The 25812-nt window shown below is 47.6% G+C and overlaps 1 protein-coding gene across 1 annotated transcript in view; it reads right to left on the reverse strand.

Moving 5' to 3' along the window:
• The window catches only part of MED27 (mediator complex subunit 27), a 197428-nt gene extending 176597 nt beyond the window's left edge, over nucleotides 1-20831 (reverse strand). The window contains exons 1-2 of the mRNA XM_079927719.1: nucleotides 20620-20831; nucleotides 17973-18117 (exon numbers count right to left, since the gene is read on the reverse strand). Of these exons, the coding sequence (XP_079783845.1) occupies nucleotides 17973-18117; nucleotides 20620-20822 (348 nt within the window). The 5' untranslated portion in view covers nucleotides 20823-20831. The remainder of the gene's footprint in view (nucleotides 1-17972; nucleotides 18118-20619) is intronic.
• Nucleotides 20832-25812: the final 4981 nt, after the last annotated feature.

The raw sequence follows: 25812 nt of genomic DNA on the forward strand, positions 1-25812 counted from the left end.
GAACACCCACAGCCATTTACACATCACGGTTGGAAATAAATCCTCGGGAAAGCAAATTTCAAGGGGAAGCAGCCATTAATACGCCTTGCCCAAAGCCCAGCTCAAGTCAGATCTCTTGTCTGCCAAGAGGTGTGACCAGGACGCTCTCTTTCTCTCACCGGACCCCCTCACTTGGAAGTCAGGTTATTATCAATATATTAGGATCAATGCTAATCTATTTCATTAGCATACTCCTAAGAACTAACATTTATTGAGCCCTGGGCGAAGTTCTTTACTTAATGCTGGTAACCCAAGGAGGTAAGAACTATTATGATTCCCATTTAAAAGATGTGGAAACTGAGACTCAAGGACCAAGGGACCTGCCCAAGGTCACCCAGTGAACAAACCACAGAGCCTGGGATCAATCTAGATACATAGCTACACTGTCAGGGGAGGAGAGGAGGTTCAAGGTAGAAAAAATATTATCAAAGGAACGAAAACTGTTTCCATTTCTTTGTAAAAGATTAATTGATTTGCATGAACATGATCCCATGTGTAGAGATTCGTGGTAGAATTAGTAAGCGGGTCCCTGCTATGAGGTGAAGTAGCAGCGACCCACAATCTGGCAGAAACACAAACCCATGGCCACCGGCACATAGACACAGCCCAAAGAAGCTGGGTCAAAGGAACAAGGGAGAAGTGTTGACAGAAAAGTTGTAAAACACCGCCTTGATCTTTTCGGCTGTCAGCTCCATCTATACCCATCAAGCCAACTGATAAACATCTTTCTTTGCAGCTGGTGGGAGAACAAGCACACAGGGACAGCATCCGTTGCTGCCCTCCGACTGGGACCCCTGCACAGTCCCATTCAATGGCCACGTCTCTCTGGAAACTTCATCAGAGTGTCACCCTTTCTGAGCTTCTCTGCAGGAAACCCTTTGCACTCTCCACCCGTCACACTCCATTACTCAGCTTCCAAATTCAACTTTCAAACAAACTGTCTCAAACATCTCCTATTTTCTTTCAGAGGAAGGCATGCACGAGCTTTGCCTTTGTGTCCTGTCACCCCAAGCTCCAGATAATACAGTCACCCCTCATCTACAAAGGACTGATACAAGACTCTTTCTGCAACACTGAAAGATACTTTAGGAAAGAAAGCACAGGCAGGAGGAGAGGGACCACGGGAAGGAGGGACAAGGAATGGGCAAAGCCGTGAGGGATGGAGGCTGAACCTGGACTCGGGGAAGAAGTCCTCAAATCACAAAGTGAGCCAAGGCTAAAAAGACTGAAGGCGCCTGGTTCACAGCACACTCCTGCAGCCGTGCCCCACGAGGCTCTAGGGCTTGGCTTCGGGAGGGTCTGTCCAGCCCACCGCAGTCAGAGCTGGAGGTGAGGTTGTAGACATAAAAATAACAATACTCCTGGGGACTTCCCCAGTGGTCCAGTGAGTAAGACTCTGCACTCCCAATGAAGGGGGACTGGGTTCGACCTCTGGTCGGGAAACTAGATCCTGCATGCATGCTGCAACTAAGAGTCCACGTGCCGCAACGAAGATCCCTCGTGCCACAACTAAGACCTGGCGCAGCCTAAATAAATTTTTAAAAAATAAATTAAAAAATAACAATGCTCCTAGACCTCTTTATGTTTGTTACAAGACTGTGCTTTTTATACTTATGCTGGTAGTAGGTTGCAAATGAAGTCTGATGTGGCAGACTTTTAAACTATATTGTTTTAGCTTGAATATTCTATACTTTTAAAAATTTTTTTATAAATTTATTTATTTATTTATTTTTGGCTGCATTCGGTCTTTGTTGCTGCACACGGGCTTTCTCTAGCTGCGACGAGTGGGAGCTACTCTTCGTTGTGGTGTGCAGGCTTCTCACTGCAGTGGCTTCTCTTGCTGCGGAGCACGGGCTCTAGGCGCACGGACTTCAGTAGTTGTGGCACGTGGGCTTCAGTAGTTGTGGCTCGTGGGCTCCAGAGCGCAGGCTCAGTGGTGTGGCGCACGGGCTTAGCTGCTCCGCGGCATGTGGTATCTTCCCGGACCTGGGATCGAACTCGTGTCCCCTGCATTGGCAGGCGGATTCTTAATCAATGAGCCGCCAGGAAAGTCCCTGAATATTCTATAATAAGCTTTTATAAAGTATAACATGCTAAATCACTACAAAATTTGTTGTACTGTAAGAAGGGTGTAAATAAAATGCTCTGTATGCAAATTTAAAAGAAAAAGAAAAAACCAATACTCCTCTCTCTGTGGCAGTGGTGCTTGAACTTGTGGGGGCCACAGACCCCTGAAAGGATCTTGATGAAAGCTGAGGATTATTCTCCTGAAAACTGGACCTACATACATTCAGGACCCAACAGAAGTTTGACCGCAGACCCCAAATTAAGGACTCTTAACTTTTGTGAGCTACTTTTTGACAACATATATTTTATCAAACAAAAACAGGCAAGCAGCAATCAGGGTGGGAGGGAGTGGACAACCGACAGGCACAGAATATATATAATTCAATGCCCCCTCCAATCAAATGCTTAAATTATTTCTAGGACATCTCGGCCACATGCCAGCAGAGGCCGCAGGAATGGATGAGTACTGCTGTGACGACCAAGATCAGAGATCATTTCTACGGTCCTGAAGCTTTGGGGAGCTAAGTTATGTTTTAGCAACTCAAATTTAAAGATAACAACAACAAAACCCTGAAAATATGACATAATATAGCTAAATTAGGGAATTACAATTCACATAAGAAATTCTCCTTTGCCAGCCCACATATATATATTTAAAATGAGATTACAGACAATGACCTTTGTGACTATAAAAATGCTTGGGGTCACAGATCTCATAGACAGTTAGTAAACTTTTGGAAGTTTGTATCCAAAGATTTTACGTAAAAGAAGAGCCATTTTCTAACAACGCCCCCGTTATAAAGACACCACCATGTTCTCCAAACAGAAAGCAATTGCCCTGCATCTGTGCCACTGAGACAGCAAAGGCACACTAGAGGATAAAAGGATCTGAAGTCGGATGATCCGTGCCTCTTCCCGGGCATTTACAACCCGCTGGCCTGGGGCAGGTCTCTTAACTTTTAGGAATCTGAGCTCCCCCTTCAGTAAAATAAGGCTAAGACGCAGAGTTATTATGATGAGGAGGACAGTGACAAGAATGATGGTAACTAACACACACCAGCCCTCTTCTGAGCCCCTGCATATACTAAGCTTTTGATCTTCACAACAGCCCTGAGGGAGGAAACTGTCATCAACCTCATTTTACAGATCAGAGAACAGGAGTAAGTTGCCCAAGGCCACAAGTAGTAAAGAGAAGAAGCAGAACTTGAACCCAGGCAGGCAATCTGGTTCCAGAGCTCCTGCTTTTATCACCACGCTACACAGCCTCTCCGGCTGGATGATATGATGAACGCTTCCACACTTTAGAGACTGTAAAGTGCTGAAACAGGGACTTCCCTGGTGGCCCAGTGGTTAGGACTCCACACTTCTACTGCCGAGGGCCTGGGTTCGATCCCTAGTTGGAGAACTAAGATCCTGCAAGCCGCGCAGCACAGCCAAAAAAATAAAGTGCTGAAATACAATATAAGACACTTCTGCAACGTTCACTGTCTCCTTTCTTTGCCCTTTTCATATCTGCCTCAAAATAAGATAATCTGCCTTCTGTTTGTATCCCCAAACTAGTTTAAAAAAAAAGACCAAAAAAACCCTTAATATTCATTACCCTTCAGTAAGTCAGGCCGTGAGTGGAATGCACAAACCAAATAAAGACATCTCAGCAGCTGTGCACCGAGGAAATACCGCAGCTAAGAGTCACCTCCTACCCAAACATCAAGAAAAGCAGGACCTGGAACCCTACAGCCCCACCTCCCCCCTCAAAAACACGTCACTGGAATTTTAATATTGACTTCAAAGACAAGGAAGCTACTTAGTTAACTCAAAGTGTTTTGTTGGTTTGTCTTCTTCTGTTGGGCCTCGCTAGACATCGGAAATACCCTGGTGAACAGGCGGGCAGCGTCCCTGTCCCCTGCCCCAGCTATCGGTACTTAGTCTATCGCGAATCACGCCACAATGTGGGCAAGGGGGGCTGCAGGAGTACGGGGGGTTACCTCACCCTGACTTGGGGAGTTGGAAAAGACTCTCCCGAGTATGTGAGCATAAACAAATATGGAAAAATAAAGTGAGAGAATATTAGCCAAACAAAAAGAGGGGTGGGGCCCGTTGAAATAGGCCACTTCAACAGCATGAGGGCAGGAGGGCATGCAGGCTGAGTGCGGAGCTGGGGTACCATGTGAGCCAGACCGTTACCAGCTACATTACAGTCTGTCTTCATCCTGAGCGCAAGAAGAAATCATCACCATATTTTAAGCAGGAGACTTGTGAGATCAAACTTGCACATTTAAAGGTCACTGATGCTATGTGGGGAGAGATAGGAGGTGGTGAGACAGGGAGGCCAGTTAGGAGACTTCTGCAAATGTCCTGGCTATGAGAGAAGACGCCCTGAAGGAGGGTGGGAGTATTCGCTCATCCATTTAGCAACAAACACTTACCAAGCGCACACCAAGCACTAGAAACCATGGTTCGACCCCAGTGCTGGAGGTGTAAGGGTCCAGCGCAGCTGACATGCAGAGGGAGTGAAATCCAGGAGGCAGGGATGCTGCCTGATTGATCTTGCTGGTTGTCCTTAACCCACCCCAGAGCCAGTGTTTCCAGCACTCCCCTGGCCATCGGCTCCCAAGGCCCCACCTCCCTATGAGGCTGGCCTTATCTGACGAGTGGGAGTAGAAGGTGGAGGTACAGTGGTCGGGAACTGCCCTCCAGGCCCCACCGGGGTGCAGGTATTGTCAATGTGCCTTTAGGATCAACCACTAACTGGAGGCTTACGAGAGCCCTTTCCCATCTTGTGACTCATCAGAATAAAGCAACTCCACCCTCTGCGAGCCAAGAGCTCTGAAAACCTTCCTCAAAAGCCATACGTGCCCATCACTTTGTGACTGAGAAGGACAACACTTCACAATTCGGAGGACGTCTCAACAGGAAAGGCAACGTTCCCCACAAGACATCTTAACTAGGAAATTACCACACTCCAGTTCTATAAGCTGAGGCCCCCGAGCACGGCATTTGGGCCGAGGATTCCAATGAGCTGCCAGCAGGATAATGTGGTGACGCTCTCTGAGCTACTGTGAAAATGCATTAAAATCTCAATGTTTGAGCTCATCCAAGCAATTAAAATGAACACGGACTGCTCTGTTTTAGACTGGGAAAAACAAGGATAGGAGAGCGTTGGCCTCTATAATCCTCTGAGGCTTCTCGGAACATTTTAAAAGCATTTAGATAGCACCTTTGCTATCCAAACCAAGCTGACGGTAATCTAGTTAACCAGCAACATCTCCACTGGCTCAAATTAAGTGCTACGGGGGGAGGGGGCATGGCGGACGGGAACTTGCAGCGCTGAAAGGAAACGCGTACCCACCAAAGGCTTCCTCTGTGCTGGCCCCGCGCTAAGAGCATCACCTGCCCAGAAAAATAAGTGTCTTCACAAGCATTTTTCAGGTGAAGAGGACGAAATCTGGAGAGGAACTGTATAACATATGGAAAGCATCGCAGTGATTTTCACAGGAAAGAAAATACAATTCCACGTGATCACTAAACAAAACTCTTCAATGGTTGCCTCATCATTTTCTGCTAAGAAACAGACGTCGAGAATTTATTTTATCTTGAAACTCGGGTGGTTCAAATTCTCATCACAAACACCATGGATGATGTAGGATTTTGAATCAACTCATTCTCTGGGAAACATACTGAATTATCAAGTGTGATTTTAAATAGAGAGCTAGACAAATGATTGGATGGACGGCCAGGCAGGTGGCCAGGCAACAGGAGAGGACACAGCGCAGGCAGCGGGCCCCAGCTCGCCCCTGGTGAGACACTGAAGTCAGTGCACAGGGCCAATCTTACCCACGGGCAAAATCAGCCTTCAGGGCTTCAGGTATTTAAATGAAATTTAAACAGACCCATTCGCTGGGAGTTCCCTGGCAATCCAGTGGTTAGGACGTGGCGCTTTCACTGCCAGGGCCTGGGTTCAATCCCTGGTCAGGGAATTAAAATCCCACAAGCCCCATGGTGAGGCCAAAAAAAAGAAAATAAACAGACCCATTGACAAATAAGAGAGAATAACACATGTGCAGCACCCTTTGCAGTCACTAATCCACGTCAAAGGAAGCGCGGGGAGAGTTCTTTCAGGACAGAAACAGTCCAACTGGGTCAGGTCTCACGTCAACGGTGGCAGAAAGTCAGTACCCTGACTGACTGATGGGATTTTTTGCCTTTGGACACAAATATAAGATAGATATTTAGTGTTCTCTTAAAATCAATGAAAACCCCTTAAAACAAGCACAACCTGGGACTTCCCTGGTGGCGCAGTGGTTAAGAATCCGCCTGCCAACGCAGGGGACACGGGTTTGAGCCAAGGTCCGGGAAGACCCTACATGAGGTGGTGCAACTAAGCCCGTGAGCCACAACTACTGAGCCTGCGCTCTAGAGCCCGTGCGCCACAACCGCCGAGCCTGCGCTCTAGAGCCCGTGAGCCACAACTACTGAGCCTGCGCTCTGGAGCCCGTGAGCCACAACTACTGAGCCTGCGCTCTGGAGCCCGTGAGCCACAACTACTGAGCCTGCGCTCTAGAGCCCGTGCGCCACAACTACTGAGCGCCCACAAGCCACAACCACTGAGCCCGCGTGCCTAGAGCCCGTGAGCCACAACCACTGAAGCCCGCGCGCCTAGAGCCCGTGAGCCACAACTACCGAGCCTGCGCTCTAGAGCCCGTGCGCCACAACCGCCGAGCCTGCGCTCTAGAGCCCATGCGCCACAACCGCCGAGCCTGCGCTCTAGAGCCCGTGCGCCACAACTACTGAGCCTGCGCTCTAGAGCCCATAAGCCACAACTACTGAGCCTGCGCTCTAGAGCCCATGAGCCACAACTACCGAGCCTGCGCTCTAGAGCCCGTGAGCCACAACTGCCGAGCCTGCGCTCTAGAGCCCGTGCGCCACAACCGCCGAGCCTGCGCTCTAGAGCCCGTGCGCCACAACTACTGAAGCCCGCGCGCCTAGAGCCCGTGAGCCACAACTACTGAGCCTGCGCTCTAGAGCCCGTGAGCCACAACTACTGAGCCTGCGCTCTAGAGCCCGTGAGCCACAGCTACTGAGCCTGCGCTCTAGAGCCCGTGCGCCACAGCTACTGAGCCTGCGCTCTAGAGCCCGTGCGCCACAGCTACTGAGCCTGCGCTCTAGAGCCCGTGAGCCACAGCTACTGAGCCTGCGCTCTAGAGCCCGTGCGCCACAACTACTGAGCCTGCGCTCTAGAGCCCGTGCGCCACAACTACTGAGCCTGCGCACTAGAGCCCACGAGCCACAACCACTGAGCCCGCGTGCCTAGAGCCCGTGAGCCACAACTACTGAAGCCCGCGCGCCTAGAGCCCGTGAGCCACAACTACTGAGCCTGTGCTCTAGAGCCCGTGAGCCACAACTACTGAAGCCCGCACGCCTAGGGCCCGTGAGCCACAACTACTGAAGCCCGCGCGCCTAGAGCCCAGGCTCCACAAGAGAAGACACCGCAACGAGAAGCCCATGCACCGCGACGAAGAGTAGCCCCCGCTCGTCACAACTAGAGAAAGCCTGTGAGCAGCAATGAAGACCCAACACAGCCAAAAATAAATAAAAATTAAAAATAAATTTATTTAAAAAGAAAAGAAAAACCAGTGCGACCTTAGGCTACAGCAGAATATGGGCAAACTGGTGATATGCCAAGGGCAAACAAACCAGAAAAGTGTATATTACAGCAATAAATTTGCATTTGCGTTAAGCACAAGACAGAATTAAAATGCACCAAACTATAAAAGCAGGATGATATTTAAGATGTCAGGAGTGCAAGACAAAATTTCCTTTATGTTCAGGCCCTGTTCTAGATAAGTTACAGGTGTCAATTAAGTCACCCAGACCCTATCAGTTATGCTCCTTTCTGACAGTAAAGACAGGTAAACTGAGGCACAGAAAGGCCACTGATTAAAGGGGAAAAAAGACCAATAGTGGAGTCAGGAATTGCTGTTAAAATCATGTGCTTTGGGCATGTGCTGATCAAGTTCGAGAACTGGATATATGCTGAGTTCCAGGAAGATGGGAACGGATCAGTTTCCTTCACCGAGTCTAGAACAGTGCCTGGAACACAGTAGATGCCCAATAAGCACGTGTTCAACAGACGGATTAGATACTTCCTAGCAAACAGCACACCGCTCAGAAGCAGCTTGGAGATTAAGATGACTGAGCATCTTACACCGAGTGCAACCACTTTCTCACGTATGAATGCATGCACACACTCAAAACCTGCAGACTCTCTCGCTTCCAAATCTACCGTGTATGGTCATCGGAAGAGCGCCGAGCCCAAATGCTCAGTGGCGGCAACTACTAATAAGTGATCGGTAATTCAAGAAGCCTACTGACTGAAAATCATGATGGTACGACGTAACCCTCCAACCCTAAAACACACAGAAACATACAAACGGGGAAAAAATAAGAGCAACCGGCATCCCATGAACCCACTGGAGGACTAAGTACAATTCCTGTTAAAAAGGGGAAAAAAGTGGGCAGGGGGCTTATCTTTACACAGTCATCCCTGGGGACCCCACCCATGCCAGGAAGGGGATAAGAGGCTCCAAGGCAGTACCTTTCTTTTCATGACATGCCCAGCAAATATGCCAGTTAGTTGCTAAGATCCCAACTTCTCATATCATACTTATCACATCAGAGCTTAAAGCAGATGAGGGAACCTGCCTCTCTGAATCTGCGGGGCCTGGGGCTGCTCTGCTCATGGAGGTCAAGGCAATTGCCCTGAGCCACATCCATGCCTGGGCTGGGCCCCGCGCAGTCTTGGTCTGCGCACAGACTGCAGCTGTCAATGGGTCACACCCACCGCCATGGTTCCCTCTGATACAGCATGTGGACTGACCACTGCTCCTGCTTCACTGACAGGGGGATCAGCAGACACAAAACCACAGGTAAATGGCAATATTTTAATGGGCTTCAACAGTGGAAGAAACCTCTCTGCTTGCCTGGACATCCGGATGACATTCCCTTTTCAGGCTACCGAACACTGCGGGTCCCAGTTAGAGGGCTGGCGGTGTGGCCCTTGGACAAGTCGCTCTCTCTATAAAAGGAGGGGCGCTGCCCCACCTGATCGTGGAGGTCCCCTTGAGATCTAACACTTGGCCAGAGGGGGCACAGTGCCTGGAGTCTGTTTGGAAATATGGGGAGGTTGGGGGGGGGACTCAATTACGAGTGTCTACTCTGTCCCCGACGGGAGGCCTTCAAAGTGACACCAGAGCCCCAACCCTCGAGGAGAGGGGACGGACCTGGAGGGCGAGCAGCTGCGGCAGTGCGATCAGTGCAGCTGCTGAAAGCCTGTGGGGCAAACACCGACCAGATCAGCTCTGCCTGGTCACTCTGGAGGCTCCTCTGCAGCAGCGCTTTAATCTCTGGGCTCCTCCCAGAGGAACCGGGCTGCGTCTAGCGGAGCAGCCACAAACGAAACTAGAGATTTCAGAAAGAGCCTCCAATCCACGGGGTTGAGGCAAGTCTGACGGTGCAACAAGCTACTGACTTGCCAGAACCTACTAGATGAGTATACTGTCCCCGGGGGGAGTGAGGGTCTTGGGAGTTTCGGTCCCTTGGTCAAGTCAGCGAGGAAAAGCAGCAGGCCGAGCAGGGCCCCGGCCCAGGGAGCGCGGCAACCAGCTCCGGAGAGGCTGCTGGAGCCTCCCAAACACACACGTGACTGCTGCAGAAGAAGGGGAGTGCTGACGGCACAGGCACAGGACGCAAGGGCGGAACTCCCGAGCCCAGCCCAGAGGTCCTTAAGATTAGGGCATGGCCGCCAGAGAAGGGATAAAGCCTCTAGGCGCTCCCTTCCACACCTCCTCCCTTTCAGTTCCCCCACACCCAACAACAACACAAAGCTGCAGAAGGTCAAGGGCAAGTAAATAGCAGCGGACTCAGAAGGGAGAAAACTCAAACTCGTCGTCATCCAAAAAGGAAAGAGGAAGAGATTTACAGGCTTCAATTTACTAGGAAATAGCTACCTGCAGTAACAACTATTTACTAAAGGCCACTATACATCCTACCCTGAACAGAAACCTTATATACAGTTTCTAATTAGACATTCAGACCAATCCGACGAGACTGGTATTATGTCCATTTTCTAGTCCAGCAGGCTGAGGCTCAAAGGTGTTAGATAACACCCGAAGTCTAAGTCCTAACAGGACAGGGCTTACCCTTGTGGGGATAACGAACAGGCAGAGGAGGATAAAAGCTGTCACAGGTGTAAAAGCAGGGGCACCTAATCTGGGTACATCTCAGAAGACTTCCCAGAGGAAGTCTAAGACCTAAATGACTAAGACTTTTCCAAAGAAAGGAGGGAGAAGGAAGAAGAGCGTGTGCGAAGACCCTGAGATCAGAAGATTCTGGGGGACCGCAATGCATTTTGCAGACAAGAAGTGGCAAAAATAAGAGCAGGGAAAGCGGGAAGAAAGGAAGCTGAACGCTGAAGGATTCCCGATAAAATGACATGATGTCGGGCATTGCTTTCAAATACTCCAGTCCTCACCCCTGACCCCCAGAAAAGAGAGTAGGGGGATGTGGAAATCAATGAAATAAGAGTGGCAAAATAGTCTTAATTGTTGAAGCTGAGTAGACAATGGCTCATTAGATAATTCTCTTACTTTTGTGTAATTTGGAACTTTCCACAATAAAAAGTTTAGGGGTTTTTTCCCCCAGAAAGAAAGGAAGGAAGGGTGGGGGCTAGAGAAGGGAGCTGGTGCCAGGCCATGAGGCCCTGCACCCGGACTGCTAATGGTAAACAGGTCATCTACCAGGCTCTGCGCTGCACACTCAAGGGAGTATCCACGAAATCCTCACAGCCACCCTAAGACGCAGGACTGTTCGTGCCATTTTGCAGATGAGGAAACTGAGGCTAAGAAGTCTGGCCAAAGGTCTGTCTGCTTCAGGACTCAGGCCCCTGGTGCGATAACTAAAATGCCTCCCAATGCCAGCCGGGAGCTGGAATTGATCCTAAGGGAGATGGAGGAAACCACTGAGGAGCAACCAATCAGGTGTCTTCTTTGTCCAGGTCCCTGGGAACTGCCGAGCGGAAGATGGCTGCAGTGGGTGGGAAGGGGCAGGAAGCCAGAGGGGAGGCAGTAGCATTGCCCCAAGCAGTAAGGGGGGCCTGGGCTCAGACAGTGGCAGTCAAGGAAGGTGGGGAGGAAAGACTAAGTGGTTTTGGAGAGGTGGCATCAGTAGATCTTGGTCAGCAGGTGTGAGGGTCCAGGCACCCCACCACGAGGAGCAGGTCTGGGGGCGGGGGCAGGGTTTCCGTTCTGGGCTCCTTCTACCCGAGAAGCCTGTGAGTCCCACGTGCAGATGTCCAGCGGGCACTCTGACACGGGTCAGGATCTCAGGCGAGCTTCTAGGCTGGCTGGAGTGCGGTGTCATCCGTGCACGGCTGGCAAGTGAAGCGGCAAAACAGATGGGCTGGCCCAGAGCAGGCGTGGACCACAGGAGAGAAGCGCTAGTTCTCTCTCAGCTCTTTCCCAGCCCACACCCGCCATGAGGAAAAGAAGACAAGCAAAAGGGGAGGCGTAACATCATATTCTTTCTGCACTTGTAATGGTACACGTCCTTCCCCACCGTCAATGTGCAACTCACCAGGAACAAAAATGATATGGGACCATTTCCTGTCTACTAAGCATTCCTGGAAGAGAAGAGAAAGTGCCTTTTCAGGCTCTGGTTACAATGTACACAAAGCTCTGGGCAAACCGCACAAACCCAATCAGCCCAGAAAAGGCTGCTATAAAACAGCGAAAGAGGGACTCAGGCTGAGCCCCCCTCACCCCCAGCCCCGGACAGAGCGACTCCTGCAGGGCACGCGGGACACACAGCCAGCAGCCTCTGCAGCCTGCGCAGGGTAGCTTCTCAACAGAGTTCCTGCTCCTTTAGAGAAAAAGAAGGAGGGAATCACACATCTGATTCCAGGCCACAACAAAGTGACAATTTTCAGAAACCACAACTAATAAGTAGAACATAAAGATATGGAATTAGGCCAAAGCCTTGGGGTGGAACCCACTTAGAACTATGGGGGCATCAGGTGATTTTCATGACGGCTTACACTCGGTGTGTTACAGGAGGCTACTGCTGTCTAGAGAACCTCTGAAAGGTAATCTTCCCCTAAGGGCCTCTAGGGCTGCTGCTCTATCCTGGTCTGTTCTGAGATGCTCTGTAGCGTACACAACAGTTGTGCTTAAGAAACGTTACTGGACAAGAATTACTCTCCTCTGCTCCCCAGGTTACACTTTCATTTCCAAAACAATGGAAATGCATAAATGATTCCACTGCTCCTTCCCAAGTGACAGCCAAAAGGGACTCGAGAGATCTTCAGTCCAGCTCTTCATTCTACCAACAAGGAATCCAACAGTATCTAGAAACCCCGGAGATTGGTTTTGTTTGGTTCTTTTTCCTGTTCGGTTGTGTTACTCTTTGTTCTTTTCATAATGGCTCACACAGTATCAGGGCTTTGGGTGGGGAGGGAGGAGAAGCGTGCAGGGTTTAAGGCCAACTAGGGCAGCCACTATTGCAGTCAAACTCACTCTGCTGGTAAGTTCATGCTGAGTGACAGGGAGCCAGGAAGGTTAGATTTAGGTGGAAGAACACCTCTAAGAATGGTACCTGCACCTCTGCTAATAATAACAATCCAGAACAGTGCATGGTCCAAAGCCACGGTGATTAAGGCTTTGGGGGGCATTTAAGTGATTTTCTTTCCTCATTATGTTCTGAATGAATCCATATTCCCTGAGTGAGTCGGGGGTGGGTCTGGTGATAAGGAAAACACTAGGAACAGAAATTAGTTACTGATAACACACCAAGTGGGATAATCCCTAAGAGGCTGATGGGGTTGGCTCGCCTCTTCCCAGTTTTCGCACTTCTGTCAAAACAACAGCTGCCGCAGAACACCTGACATCAGGTGCTGTCGCTCAAATCAGGCTGACTCAGTCAACTCCGGACGACTTCTACCACGTCCTACCCGCTCCTGAGCGCTGGCTGCCAACCCGGCTCTCTCAGGAAGGGAACACCAGGTGACAGGCAACACAGACGAAACTTCCAACCTCAGCCCTCAAAGAGCTTATCATCAGTTCACCAACTGACCTCACCTTTCCCTCCAAATTACGCTTCTGGAATCTGGCCCTGGCCTCCAGCACAGGACCTGAGAATTTTCTCTCATCTACCAGTAGCACAACTAAATTTCTCAGTAATGGCCCAAACACAAGCAAGCAAACCACACAAGGGGCTGTAAACTAAAAATTCAACAGAAAACCCTTTTTACTTATTCTTTCATTCATTCAGTGAATTTTAATTGACTGTGCACTGAGTACCAGGAGCCCTGCTAGGCGCTGGGGACCCCCCCTGGGAACGAGAGGGACACTGTCTCTCTCCGCAGGGACCTAAGAGGACGGGGCCCCTAAGGGAAAAGGCTCCGTGTTGCAGTTTTAACCAATCCTACCCGTTAGCTCCATGATGCCAAAACGTCAAGAGCACCTTCAAGGCTGGATGTGAGGGACATGAATGTTACAGCAACTTAAAGCCACTGAGTAACCAGATTCTGATGAGAACAGCTCGGGAAGGTAGAGTGGAGCAAATGTCTTCAGCCTTTCCAACTGAATACCCTTGGAATTGAAATTTGCTCTTTCTCTAATAAAAGTGAAAAATTAAGCATGCAAAAACAAAGAAAAGGCAGCGCCAGCCCCTTCCTCAGGGCCCATTTCCCAATCCGGGGAGAAAGCGACACTTCTGGGGTCTTTGCTGCTTGAGACATCACCAGGAAAAGGCTGAAGTCTTCGCCCCCTTTTCAGGCAAATACACAAGCAGCCTCCTGCCATAAACAAACGCAGAAAGTCAAAGCCGGAAATCAAAGCCTGGAGACAGGACACTGGAAACCTTCGGACAGGGGCCTTGAGAATAGTTCAGCCTAACTCTCAGCATATCTGAACGTAATAAGAACAGTCCAGAACAGCGCCTGACCCCAAGTCATGATGATTAAGGCTTTGGGGGGCATTTAAGTGATTCTCTTTCCTCATTATGTTCACATTCACTATCTTACAGCAAGGACCGCGTTGACGTCAATTATTTTTTGCCGTCGTCGAGAGCCTGTCATCTCTCTACAGAACAATACTCTATAGGTGCACAAGAGTTGAAAGCTAAATTCTTTCCCCAATTCAGCACGGGAAAAGTGCTGCTCCCAGCAATTTGACATCATTTCATTAGATTAGATTAAGTTTTATTTTTTTAGGTTAATTTTTAAATGTGTTATCCTAACAATTATGCCAACTACCATGTAATTAACATTCTGACTGACTTTACAAAAATTACACAATCCCCTAAAGAAAATAATTAGTCAGTAAGCGTGAATGAGACTTCTCTATGGCCAATGGCACATAAAATAGAAAGTTCATCACATAATGGGTGGTATCAAAGCCTTTCCCACACTTCCTTCAATTCTTAGCCAACAGTGCAGAAAGCTGACATTGGCAAGTTACCCTAAACTTCACCTAACATATTAATGCACTTTCCGGTTTAAACTCGTCGAGGGTAAAATGAAGAATGATGAAAGCTTTTGCCATTAAAAAGCTCTTTTCATTTGTAAGAGAGGCATGATAAACATATATCATTGCTGCTTCCATATCCCCAGCTGGAAATAAGAATACTGGCTTGTTTCTTGGGGCTACTTCTTGAGTTTATTAAAGAAATGTACATAAGGCATCCTTACCCTTGTTTTCCTCTTTCCTTTCAAGGTTTGAAGTACAGTATTTGTATAATAGATCTTAAATCCCTTCCAGAGTAAGGTAAGGTATAAATAAGCAATAGTCAAATAGGACATTATCTACCATAACAGAAATAAAAAACGTTTCCCCTGTAGCCCACCTTTGAATAACTGGCAGGGGCTGCCTAGCCCCAGAACAGAGTTGTGAGCCCAGAGGTGGCCTTAGCAGGAAAGAATACAGAGGGTGGTTAGTGACGTCTGCCCTGGACAAGAGTGACAGTTTCAGGACCATGTCCCATGTATTTGCCATCTCCATCCTTCAGTAAACCACTAAAAATGAGTAAAATGTGATACCAGTTTATGAATAAAATATAACATATGAATTGCTCCTGTGATGAAGGTTAAAGGGGGAGAAATGTTTGCTATAGTCAAAACCTTAAGCCAAACCTGATGAAAGCATCCAGTTTTAGAGGAAAGAACACTGACCTACATCAGGAAAGGCAAATTCTAGTCTAGCTATGAAGCCATGAGCAGGTTGGTTCACATGGCCTTGGTCTGCTTGGCTATAAAACAAGGGGGTAAGATAAACATCTCTTAAACATTCTCTTTATTTTGCCAATTAATGTTCTAAGACTCCAAAAGCCCCTCTCTGCTGGGGCACTCGGAAGCTGGCGGAACAGCAGTTACTTCAGAGGCACGCACCAGGCCAGGACATGACTGAACCCCTACACCACTCACACTGCTCACATGGGACCTAAAATCTGTGATACATTTCTACATCTAGTTTTAAGCTGTAGCATCTCCAGGACAAGAATTTCCACATACGTAATATTTCTTTTCCTTAACACATCCTCTTTTCCACCTGAGGGCAAGGGTGGGGGGCAGGGACAGGGTCTTCTATTTTTATACTCTAATAAATTCAGCAAACAATTAAAACTACCTTCATTCAAAAGTTAAGAGTCATCACTTCAAGTTAAAACCAGTCGCTTCCACTGAGTCCCACACACTCATGGTTTCGAGATCAGCCTAAATCTTCCCACCAATGAAGTGTCCATCCCTCAAGCCTATTCCAAGAACATTACCCACGTGATACATGAACACAGCTTCCACGTCCAAACGCCAAAAAGCAAGACTTTCTACCAGGAGTCCAACCAGAAATAAGTCACCTACAGATCAGATCCCACCCAATCACCAGGTAAACTCACATTAGGATGTCCAAGCGTGCCCCTGGGGAAATAAGGATGCTCAAACAGAAAACCCTGAGAGGGCAGGGCTATCTGCGTAGGGCCAGAACAGTCTCATGTCTGGCCCTGGCAACTGCAACAGACATCTCTAATTTCTTGTCTGCCCTGCGTCCTCTCCTGCCTCTATCTAATTCCAAGCAGCCCCAATTCCTGTGGTTTAGCTGATCTGCACTGGGCAGTCAGAGAATCCCACCCCCTTAACTCAATGAGCTGTCTGGGTAGGTAGGGGCCACCTACCAAACAGGGCCAGAATCCGTTTTCAGGGTCTGGTGTGGACACCTGGAGATCACCTAGTAGAAGGACCACGCAAACCTACAGCTGCCAGTGTGTCTTTTCCACCACTGGGAGATATCAGGCCAACACTGGGAAGCAGGCGTAGACGGGGCAGGAGAGTGACAGATCCCCATACCACCTGGGCACCCTGATCCTCGAGACTGAAGTGGGTCTCTGTCAACAGCAGCCCAGAGCTTGGAGGACAAGCCTCATAGGTTAAATGCACGCATCCCAGGTTCAAGGTTCCACTGCAAACCGAAGAATGTTAAATACTCTTCCAGACAAATTCAAAGGAAAAATTCTACACACTGGAAACACTGTCAAGGTTTACCTGTCACTTAAGACCTGAGAGGGAAAAGAACCACAGGAAAGAGGAAAAGGATGACGGATAACTGGAGGGGGCAGAGCAGTTCACAATCAGTAACTGTAAGAACTATTATCTCCAGGGAGGTAGCAGTCTAATGAGGAAAGCTTCCCAAAATGTCCCAAACATATATTCTAGCTTGCTCTCAGCAGCAACAAAACGAAACACAACACAATAACGCACAGCGCCCGAACAAGAGGAACTTGTTAGTAAACAGACTAACTGTTTCCAGGCTTCTGAGCCTAATTGCTCCTGTTATTTTTACACTGCAGCTTACTTTTCCTTTACAGCCGTCCTAAGGTCTACGCCACGGGCCTGCCTACTGCAGGAAACCATGAATAGCAAATCCCAGGGAGAGCGTTTAGAACAATCTCCCTCAGACGGGTGTAGAGTAATTAGAGCAAAGAGAGCATTAGGAGGTTATTTATTTTATACGTAGTATACACACTACTACGTATAAAATAAATAAGCAGCAAGGACCTACTGCTGGTTATCTATTTTATAGCACAGGGAACTATACTCAATAGTTTGTAATAACATGTAAGGGAGAGAATCTGAAGAAGAATACACACACACACACACACACACACACACACATATACGTATCACTGAATCGCTGTGCTGTACACCTGAAACTAACACGATACTGTAAATCAACTATACTTCAATTAAAAAAAAAAAAGATGAAGAAAAAAAAGAGAGATGGGGACTTCTCTGGTGGTCCGGTGGTTAAGACTCCGCGCTTGGGTTCGATCCCTAGTTGGGGAACTAAGATCTCGCAGGCCACGTGGCACGGTGCGGGGGGCGGGGAGAGAGAGACAGTAATCTACCAAACTCTAGTGATGCTCTTCCATCAACAATGGGGAGGACAGGCCAAGCAACATAAACCATGCGAGTGGCTGCACACTGAGACCAGCAGTCCTTCACCTTCCGGGGGTCAGGGACCCCTCTGAGAATCTGATGAAAGCTAGGAAGTCCTCCCCAGAAAAACACACACACACACAACATTCTGCATGTGATTTCATGGGGTTCATAAAAGCTGCTCCCTACACCCAGCAACCAGGTTAAATGCACCTGACTCTGAACAATCCTCAAAGACTTCAGAGGGAAGTCTGAAACTTCCAACTCTGTAACCCGATGCTGAATCAGAACAAAAAAGGAAAGAAAAACCCTCACTCTCTGCCTTTATGAAATGCAAGAAAACTTGCTTTTTCCTATGTTAGCTCCATGTCTGACATGTCCCCCTTACCTTGTTTGACCACTTATATGCCTGAAGGAGCTGACTGTAGAGAGGGGTTTTGTCCTGCACGGGATCCAGACTCAACAGCCCGCTGTTATGGAGAGGATGGTTCTCAGAAGGCTTGCCGACCAAGTTGCTCAGCCGTTCCAGCTCACTGAAAAGTAAACAGATACAGCAAATAAACCCGGGTCCACTGCAACTCCAGTGCTAAGCCAACCACACTGGTCAACGGCTGTTCTTCAAACCGCCCATCAAAGGTCCCTTAAGAAGAAATACTTTCTGAAAGGTTAAGAAGACTAGGGCCACTTGAGACAACCCCTAACTAGGGGCTGATCTTGTTTTGCAACTGAGCTCTCTGGCGCCATGCTAAAGGAGAACAAGGGTTAAGAGCGATGAAATCAGTAAGCCTCCTAAAATCAGCCTTGAACAACTCGAATCATTCTCTGAGGGGGTGTGGGGGGAGAGGACACTTTCTGGAATTTTGAAACGCAATATAACACTGCTTCTCACTAAGAGTTTTCAGACCCACGTACAGATCAGTACCTTTGGCAGAACAGCAAGTACCTGAATAAATGATGATTATTTACCATTCACACAGAGATAGATTTGTACGTGGTGCTTCACAGATGTTAAAACTTAACAAAACAAAGAAGAGGGCTTCCCTGGTGGCGCAGTGGTTGAGAGTCCGCCTGCCGAAGCAGGGGATGCGGGTTCGTGCCCCGGTCTGGGAGGATCCCACATGCCGCGGAGCAGTTGGGCCCGTGAGCCATGGCCGCTGAGCCTGCACGTCCGGAGCCTGTGCTCCGCAACGGGAGAGGCCACAACGGTGAGAGGCCCGCGTACCGCAAAAAAAAAAACAAAGAAGAGATAAAGTAAAGAAACGGAATGGGAAGACAGCACCGAGGGGCTGTGTCAAAGAAACATGCTTCAGTCTAGCAAAATAAAAACCTCTAGAGCAGCTTGGGAAAGGGAGCCAACAGCAAAAGCACGTTCCAGGGCTTCCCTGGTGGCGCAGTGGTTGAGAGTCCGCCTGCCGATGCAGGGGACATGGGTTCATGCCCCGGTCCGGGAAGATCCCACACGCCGCGGAGCGGCTGGGCCCCGTGAGCCATGGCCACTGAGCCTGCGCGTCCGGAGCCTGTGCTCCGCAACGGGAGGGGCCACAGCGGTGAGAGGCCCGCGTTCCGCAAAAAAAAAAAAAAAAAAAAAGCACATTCCAGAAGCACGCCAGTCTGACGGGCCAGTCTCAAAGCGTCAACAAAGGCTTTGTAGGGACAGCTGCTCATGCCACGTTCATTCTGGAATCTTCAGCCACCTTCTTCTTGGTACTGCTGTCTAAAGATTTAAGAAGGCAAAGGGGTGATGTCAACATTCTTAAGCTTTCTACAATGGTGAAGGGTTACAACATCCTGTATATTACCACGGGAAGCCAATAGAAGAGGAGACGGACGAGAGGAAAGAACCACCAGCGCATCCCCTCAAGCAGGGAAAGTATTAACGGGCACTGCACCAGAGAACAGCAAGTGGATGTGGGAGTTGAGGAGGGGTGTGTGACTTCCTGGCTTTCCCCCAAAACAAGAATGGCAGCTACTTAGAGGAAAATAAATAAATAAATAACAAGAGGCTCCCATCATTTGGTCACCACCTCCTCTTCCATCCTACCTCCTCCTTCCATCTGGTTACTAAGGGGACCAAGTTGAGACGGGAAAAAAACAAAACAAAACAAAAAACCCAGCCACTCCAGAAATTATAGGATGACTAGCTCACCCAATGCCTTCCCCTGCTAAGGTCAGTTCTGAGAGGTAAAAGGCAAAAAATCCTGCAATTCTAACCCTCCTGGAAAGGACTGACTCTCATAAGCAGGGGAAGGCAAGTCCAGGACGTAACCAATTAAAAAGGGCCTACTATGTGCCAGGCATTTTACAAACATCCTCTCACTTAATTTCACTTACAAAGTAGAAGAAGGTGACTTGTAAGAAAGAAATATACAATCCTTAACCCTAAAAGACCACAAATTAATATTTGTTGGGGGCCGGGGGGAGGTGTAAGCAGAAGTGATTAAGCTGTTTAAGGCAGAGATTAGGTCTCTCTAGAGACAGAAACTTAAGAGGAACAGTGAGAGTGGGAGTGAAAGTACTGATCAGGTGGTTTCGGAAGGGGTAGGGGAAGAAAGAACAAAGCCTATTTTGTCGTGTTTGGGGGTGGGTTAGAGTGGAACTGATGAATTCCAGGTTCAGGGACGAAAACCTGGGGCCAATCAGATGGAGTGCACTTGGCTTTGGGGCAGCGCTGAGCAGGTCCTGTTTGGTACTATTTTATCAGACATGGTGGGGCCCAGCGGGCCCACAGGTGAGAACCCTGCCGAGCTGAGATGAGGAGTGGAAGTTCCTGGGGAGAGCACGTCCCCCAGTGAGAAATGGAAGGACCACTGAGGGGGTCCAGGGCGGAGGGAGACAGCCAGGACCTGAAGGCCAAGAGAAGGGAGACGAGAAAGCGGGGGTGGAGGATGAGGTGGCCCTGAGGGGCAGGTAGAGGCTTGGAGAGGAGGGAGGGGGAGCAAGAGAGCAAGGAAAATGGACAGCAGCCCCTGACTGAGAAGACTCGCGCGGGGTCGGGACAGGGTGGGAGGTCCCCGGCCCCTTCAGCCGGTACCTACTTGAGGTCCCGGTTGACCGAATGCAAGTTGTCCTGGAAGTGCGCAATGAAGGCCTTCTCCCGGCCCTCCAGCGTCTCCTTGTTGCGCATGCCATCCTTCAGGCAGTCGAACACCCTGCTCACGCTGGAGCGCAGCGCCTGGATGGCACTGATGGCCTGGGCAAAGGCTTCCAGGTTCACGCCGACACTTAACACGTCCGCCATGTTGCCGCCGCCACAGTGGGCCCTCCAAAACCAGCGAGCAAAAAGCCGCGCTCGCTGATGACGCAAGCCCTCGAAGGACTCTGGGAAATGTAGTTCTCGCGGGGTGGGGCGGCCCAGGTGATCCCTCAGAGCCCTGTCCCAGAGAGGGTTTCCACTTTAAACATGCGTGGGCAGGAAAGTGATCCCCTGGATCTGGGGCAGTCGAGCTGTACGCTCGGCTTTCCTAATGGTGACAAGGAAATACAGAAAGTTCCCTCACTTCCCCAAACTTGCACTCTTGGGAGTCATATGGAGAAGAATTGCTCAGAGCGTTAAGGTGTCCGTAGTGTAAAGCGTTGAAAAAAATGCTTCCAAATTCGTAAATCAATAGGAGAGAAGGGAAATTTCTTCCCTACAGTAGAATGCCAACTAATAAATGTAGAAGAAACGATGGAAAGAAAATTACCATTTGGCAACCGTTAGATTAATAACTGATTCAGATAGGAATTGAAGGATGCTAGTGGGTGAACGTGTGAGGAGTAATAGCATAGTTACATAGTCTCAACGTATCATTCCACAAGAAATTTGCTAATTAAGAAGGGAAAAATAATGATCCAGCAATTTCAGTTCCAGTTGCATACTTAAAAGAAGGAAAAGCTGGGTCTGGAACAGATATTTCTATACCCACGTTCATAACAGCATTATCTACAAGAGCCAAAATGTGGAAGCAACCCAAATGTCCATCGTGGGATGAATTCATAAACAACATGCAACATATACATACAAGGGAATATTTATTCACCCTTAAAAAGGAAGGAAATTCTGGGACTTCCCTGTTGGTCCAGGGGTTGACTCCGTCGGCACTGACACATGCTACAACATGTGTGAACCTTAAAGACATTATACTAAGTGAAATAAGTCAGACAGAAAAGGATAAATACTGTATGATTTCACTTATATGAGGTACCTAGAAGAGTCAAATTCATAGAAACAGAGAGTAGAATGGTGGGTGCCAGGCTCCATGTGAGTGGGGATGGGGAATCAGTGTTTAAAGGGAACAGAGTTTCAATTGGGGAAGACGAAAAAGTTCCATGGATGGTGGTGGCGGTAGCAAAGCAGTGTGAATGCACTTAGTGCTACAGAACTGAACACTTCAAATGGTTAAAATGGTAATGTATGTTTTGTATATTTTACCATGAAAGAATTTAATTCAGTAATGTGAAGGTAATAGGTAACAGTGACTTCATAGTGGAGAAACCTGGCTGACACTACTCTTAAAAGAGATCAAGGTCAACGTCACCAGTGTAGGACAAACCACCCCCTGATATGATCCACTGAGGAGAGCACAACATGACTTCTGTGATATTCCTGCCAAAAATGCAAAACCTGAGTCTGATCAGGACATCTGACAAACTCAAAGACATTGGACAAAATAACTGACATCTGAAAGAGAAAAACAAATACTGTATGCCAACACATATATATGGAATATAAAAAAAATGGTTCTGATGAACCTAGGGGCAGGGCAGGAATAAAGACGCAGATGTAGAGAATGGACTTGAGGACACGGGGAGGGGGAAGGGTAAGCTGGGACGAAGTGAGAGAGTAGCATTGACATATATACACTACCAAACGTAAAATAGATAGCTAGTGGGAAACAGCTGCATAGCACAGGGAGGTCAGCTCAGTGCTTTGTGACCACCTAGAGGTGTGGGATAGGGAGGGTGGGAGGGAGACGCAAGAGAGAGGAGATATGGGGATATATGTATACGTATAGCTGATTCACTTTGTTATAAAGCAGAAACCAACACAACATTGTAAAGCAATTATACTCCAATAAAGTTGTTAAAAAAAAAATCACAGGTGACTGAAAGAGCTTAACAACCGAGTGAATGGCTTCCATGTTTCCTTGAGAAGCCAAGAGTGTAATCTGTAAGATATTCTCCAGAATAATGAATTGGCATGGTCAGCTCTCTGAGTTAACGCCTCTAAAACATGGTCAAATAAATTTGTGCTTGTCTCTAAAAAAAAAAAAACAAAAAAACTGACATCTGACAAACTCAAAGACGTTAGACAAAATAACTATTGACCTATACTTTCTCACAAAACACTTGTGTCACGAAAGACCGAGAAGGACGGAGGAGCAGCCCCAAATTAAAGGAGACTAAAGAATGCATCCCATGATCTGGGATTTTCTTTTGCTGACCCGATTGAGACAATTGGTGAAATCTGAATAAGTTTTGTAAGTTAGTTCATAGTATTTTATAGGTGATGATGTCATGATTTTGTTCATCGTATTGTGGTTATGGAAGAGGATATCCTTGTTTTGGGGGAAATATACCCTGAAGGGCATAAAGGAGCATTGTTATGTCTGCATAAAAAAGAAAATAATATGGATATGTTTATTTAGAGAGAGAAGGATAAAGCAAATATGGTAAAATACTAACAGTTGTGGAAACTGGATGAGGAGTATACAGAAATTATTTGTACTATTCTTGCAATTGTAAGTCTGAAATTGTATCAAAATACTTTGTTTTCAATGGCCATCGATAAGGGGCATAGAAGGTGTAAACACGATCTAGGTGGCAAGAAAAGCCTTCAGTTCTACCAGGCTGTGCAGACCAGGATTTTTAAATTCTGTAGTTTATCTCAAGCCCACTTCCTTAATCATTCTGCCACTCTTCTCCAACCTCACTCCCCTCACACCCCCTCAATAAAATTCTCTAGTTCTGGAACACTAAAGATAAATTCTGCTCAAACACTGGGCTCTGATGTAGCTCTCCATGAGTATTTAAATTTAAATACCATTAAAATGAATTAGTAGTCCCATAAGAAAGAAAGGTGTTTTATTGTCTTGGGTTTATAGAGTTGCTTTCATTTTCTGACGTATACCTCACTTTTCTAGTGTGGCCATTTATAGTGTTTCCTAAGGAGAAAGGGTAGAGATAGCAGGAAACTTCTAGGTGTGGAATTTTAAACAAGTCACTGAGCCTCGCTGAGCCTCAGTTTTCCCATCTGTAAAATAGGTCTAGTAATAATACCTTTTCTTATAAAATAGCTTTGGGATTTATAACACCTTGCAGGCAAAGCTTTTGAAATATTGTTCAGTATATAATAATCACTCAGAAGATCATAGCTGTTAGGAGGATGTGCTGAGAAAGTTTCTGATGGGGCTGTGACGTGTGCTCCCATCCCCCACTTGAAGATTCTTTGCACAGAATCAAGAAAGGATTAGCAAGAGATCTATTCAAATTATCTCTAATGATATGACCCTGTTGCCAAGAGCTTGTCAGTAAACTGTGTGCTATAATTCACTATTTTTTTTTTTTTGTGGTACGCGGGCCTTTCACTGTTGTGGCCTCTCCCATTGCAGAGCACAGACTCCAGACGCGCAGCCTCAGCGGCCATGGCTCACGGGCCCAGCCACTCTGCGGCATGTGAGACTTTCCCGGACCGGGGCTCGAACCCGTGTCCCCTGCATCGGCAGGCGGACTCTCAACCACTGCGCCACCAGGGAAGCCCTATAATTCACTATTTTTAATGGCCTTTTCTTATCTCCTTTGTAGTGTAGGGGGGTTGTTTTTATTTTTTTACGGTTTCTGTAGAAAATATGTTTTAACTTTTCAAAAGTAAAGTATCCGTGTCTGTTGGCTTGTTTTGGTTGTGGCTTCAGTTCATTCATTCTTTCTAGGGGAAGAGTAGAGAAGGCTAACTCCATTACCGTTTTTACTCACCTGAGGCTTAGAGAGTGTGATTCCTGCTGTATATTTTGTCCCGGGGGTGGGGGGGGGGTGGGGTGGGAACTGTACCAGTCTATTTCTGCCCACACCCACGTGTATCTATAAACACGAAGTTTTGCGTACAATTTCAGGGGGTTCACAGCCCCCACTAAAGCCCAAGCATGAACCTCTGGTTAGAATCATGCTCTAAGGCAGACACCACGGGAGGATGGCTGGCAGCTAACTTGTAACCATCAGGTCTCCAATGCCTTGGGCACAATAGATGTTCGCTCTGTGAAAGCAGTGAGTTAACCCAATATGTTATATTTGCTTCTTAGATCCTCTCTCCAAATTATTTCATCTCTTTGTGTACTCAGATACCACCTCTCCTTCCTGCTCAGCCTTCCTCCTATCACCCACCCCGACACACACACATACAGACAATTAGATTTTCCTTTGTCTCATTCTCTGATTCAGTGGTTTAGACTATGATTGGCGCAATAAAGTACAAATACGCTCTGCTCCCACCGTCATTAGTTTTCAGGGTTTCTCTTGGGCTCTGCTCTTCTGGGAAACTCAGAAATTGATCAGGGGAAATATACATTTCCCCTGAACCTAGTAAGGAGTCTTTCATCACGTCAACAAAAAACTTTTCATTATGGAAAGGAATGGACAGAGTTTCTCTAAGGTGTTGTAAATTCTTGAGAATGTTGGCACATATATGCTTGCATCTGTGCGTGTTCGTGGGATAAAAATTACTTCAAAGGAGTTCATTTTGAGACATATCAGACTTTAATTATTATGATCTTATGTTTGGGTAAAAGGCAGCACCCTGCTACGAATACCTTCCAGAACGAACAAGCCATTAGCTTGGTGCTAGCAGCTCAGACGTATTAGAATGAGCAATCAGGATTAAAGTTGTTAAATTAAAGTTGGATTTAATTAAAATATGCTGCGACTCCCATCATATTCAGAGAGCATGTGTTAAGCATTCAGACTGAGAAAGCACCTTCATCAATTAATAATTATTAAGGATTCACTAGACGCAGAACACTGCATTGGACGGTTGGGCAGAATGTCACCAGATAGATTTAAAACCAACTTTTCCTTGGATAAGCCACAGCGGAACTGAGCCACCTGTCATAGTCAATGTGGCACAAGGCCTAAGACCTTGGGGGTGGCCCTGAGGATTACACTGAGGCAGCACGCGGTGCTGGGGACACGGTAGGCATTCCAGTTAGTCGTTCAACAAATACAGATAATGAATGTGCTCGACATTTTGCTAAACACCT

This window comes from Stenella coeruleoalba (genome assembly GCF_951394435.1).
Source record: "Stenella coeruleoalba genome assembly, chromosome: 7".
In the NCBI taxonomy this organism is placed as follows: domain Eukaryota; kingdom Metazoa; phylum Chordata; class Mammalia; order Artiodactyla; family Delphinidae; genus Stenella; species Stenella coeruleoalba.